The sequence below is a fragment of the Diaphorina citri genome, unplaced genomic scaffold (genome assembly GCF_000475195.1).
Source record: "Diaphorina citri unplaced genomic scaffold, Diaci psyllid genome assembly version 1.1 scaffold2216, whole genome shotgun sequence".
NCBI lineage: Eukaryota > Metazoa > Arthropoda > Insecta > Hemiptera > Psyllidae > Diaphorina > Diaphorina citri.
Window position 1 is genome coordinate 29,309 of NW_007379641.1, and position 1,895 is coordinate 31,203.

Sequence of the window (1,895 nt, forward strand, 5' to 3'; positions counted from 1 at the left end):
GATAAGATGTTTTTTTTTTTTTTTTTTTTTTTTTTTTTTTTTTTTTTTTGAGTAGACCGTAAACATGTTTTCCTTCTTTTAGTTTCGCTCATTTTATAATTATATAATTTACATTTTCTTTGGCATTTCCCCCCCTAGATTTTGCCTCGGCACCGCCTTGCAATACAAACTCCGAGGCACATTCAATGCCTGTCAAAGAACGGAAAGGTTTGGTTGGAAAATTTCCGCCCTGACAGAGATTCGAACCCCTCCGGGTTGAGAGTCAGTCTCGATCACTCGGCCCCCGAAGTGGGCAAGATTCGTAGAAGCTTAACCCATCCTTTAGGGCTATTTACCCCTACAACTTATACTCGGAATGGGCTAACTATAGTTGTAAAATAACCCTAGTAAGGTTTTGAGTTTTGAGAGAAAAATCCACAATTTCGTCCTTTTCGAACCCACTACCTCCGATTCAGAGCGACACTTACCTTCTTGTGGTTGTACACCACATTGACCGAAGGTTTGCCCCGTCTGAAGTCCGACTGATCTATGACGTCATCGTGTATGAGTGAGGCAGTGTGAATCATCTCTGCGAACATGGCCACTTGCCTTTGAGCTTCTGTCAGTTCACTGGAAATAGAAAACAAATTAAATATAGATAAAAAAAAAAAGTAAAACAGTCAGCTCCCATGGCGTAGTGGTCACTGCGCTCGCCTTGCACGCAGGAGACCCGGGTTCGATTCCTGGCAGGGTCAAGAAATTTGTATCATGCAAATGATTGATTCCGTGACTGGATGTTGCGGGGCCCACTCAGCCTCGTGAGACATACGGCAGAAAGAAAAAAATCGTTCTGACCAGAACCAGAACCTTGGCTGGTGGACATATGGTGGAGAAAGAGAAGAAAGGTTAGAAGAATATTCTGACGTATAACTTTCACCCGTCACGTGACTCGAACCCACAGACCAGTTGAATACTAAACCTGATTCCAGACTGCTGGGACCACCGCTCGGGGCAATATTATGAACTATAGGTAGGTAGATAAGTCGGTATATTATTGGTAAGAATATGATAGGTAGGAAAGTAGAATGGGGTGCAATAGTTGTACATAGTGGACTACGCACACAGGAATTTCGTCAGAAAAGTTACCCATTTCAATGTAATGTAGGTAAGTATAAGATAGGTATAGATATGTTGATAATACTTTTTACTTTCTAATTCCAGTATTATACTAGATGTTCGCCAAAAAGAGACACGAAGCTCGTTTCTGAAAGCAATTATTTTTTGCGAGCTCCATTATTGTCTTCAAATTTTCAATAAATAAGGATAAAATTTCAAGCCTCGGCTGGGTTCTAACCCGGGCCCTCCTGTTTACCAGGCGACCGCCTTGACCACTACGCCACCGAGGCAGGTAATCTAAGGGAAAATAAGAGTGATGAAAAAAATCCAGCACTGCCTCAGGGGGATCACCAAATAATATCATGAATGAGAATACCAGAATACAGAACTAAAACCATTTATGAATCGAAACTTAATATCAACTTTCACACACACGATGTAATGTATGGTTTGGTCACCCTAAGGAGATATACCTGACCTCTACTTTAATAGAATACATTAGGACATATTAGCCACCGCGGCCGAGCGGTTAGGATACGCGGGTGACAAACCAGGAGGTCGCGGGTTCGAATGCCACGCGAAACCATTTTGAATTTGGAGACTGAATTAGCTCAGGTTCCGGAAATACACATTTATTTTGTTGCCGAATAATCTCAATTGTCGCCATATTGTGACTTTTAGTCTTAGTTCAGAGTATAAACAAGTTACTTAGTGGTGCTCTTGTGTCGCCATATTGTGACTTTTAGTATGGTCCAAGGACGCGACTGTAACAATTTGGTAAAAATCGGATAGTCACCCAT

The 1,895-nt window shown here is 41.6% G+C and overlaps 1 protein-coding gene across 1 annotated transcript in view; it reads right to left on the bottom strand.

Moving 5' to 3' along the window:
• LOC103518500 (decaprenyl-diphosphate synthase subunit 1-like) overlaps positions 1-1,895 on the bottom strand; it is a 13,891-nt gene that overhangs the window by 7,033 nt on the left and 4,963 nt on the right. Inside the window, exon 3 of the mRNA XM_026830279.1 lies at positions 445-609. Coding sequence (XP_026686080.1) covers positions 445-609 — 165 coding nt within the window. The remainder of the gene's footprint in view (positions 1-444; positions 610-1,895) is intronic.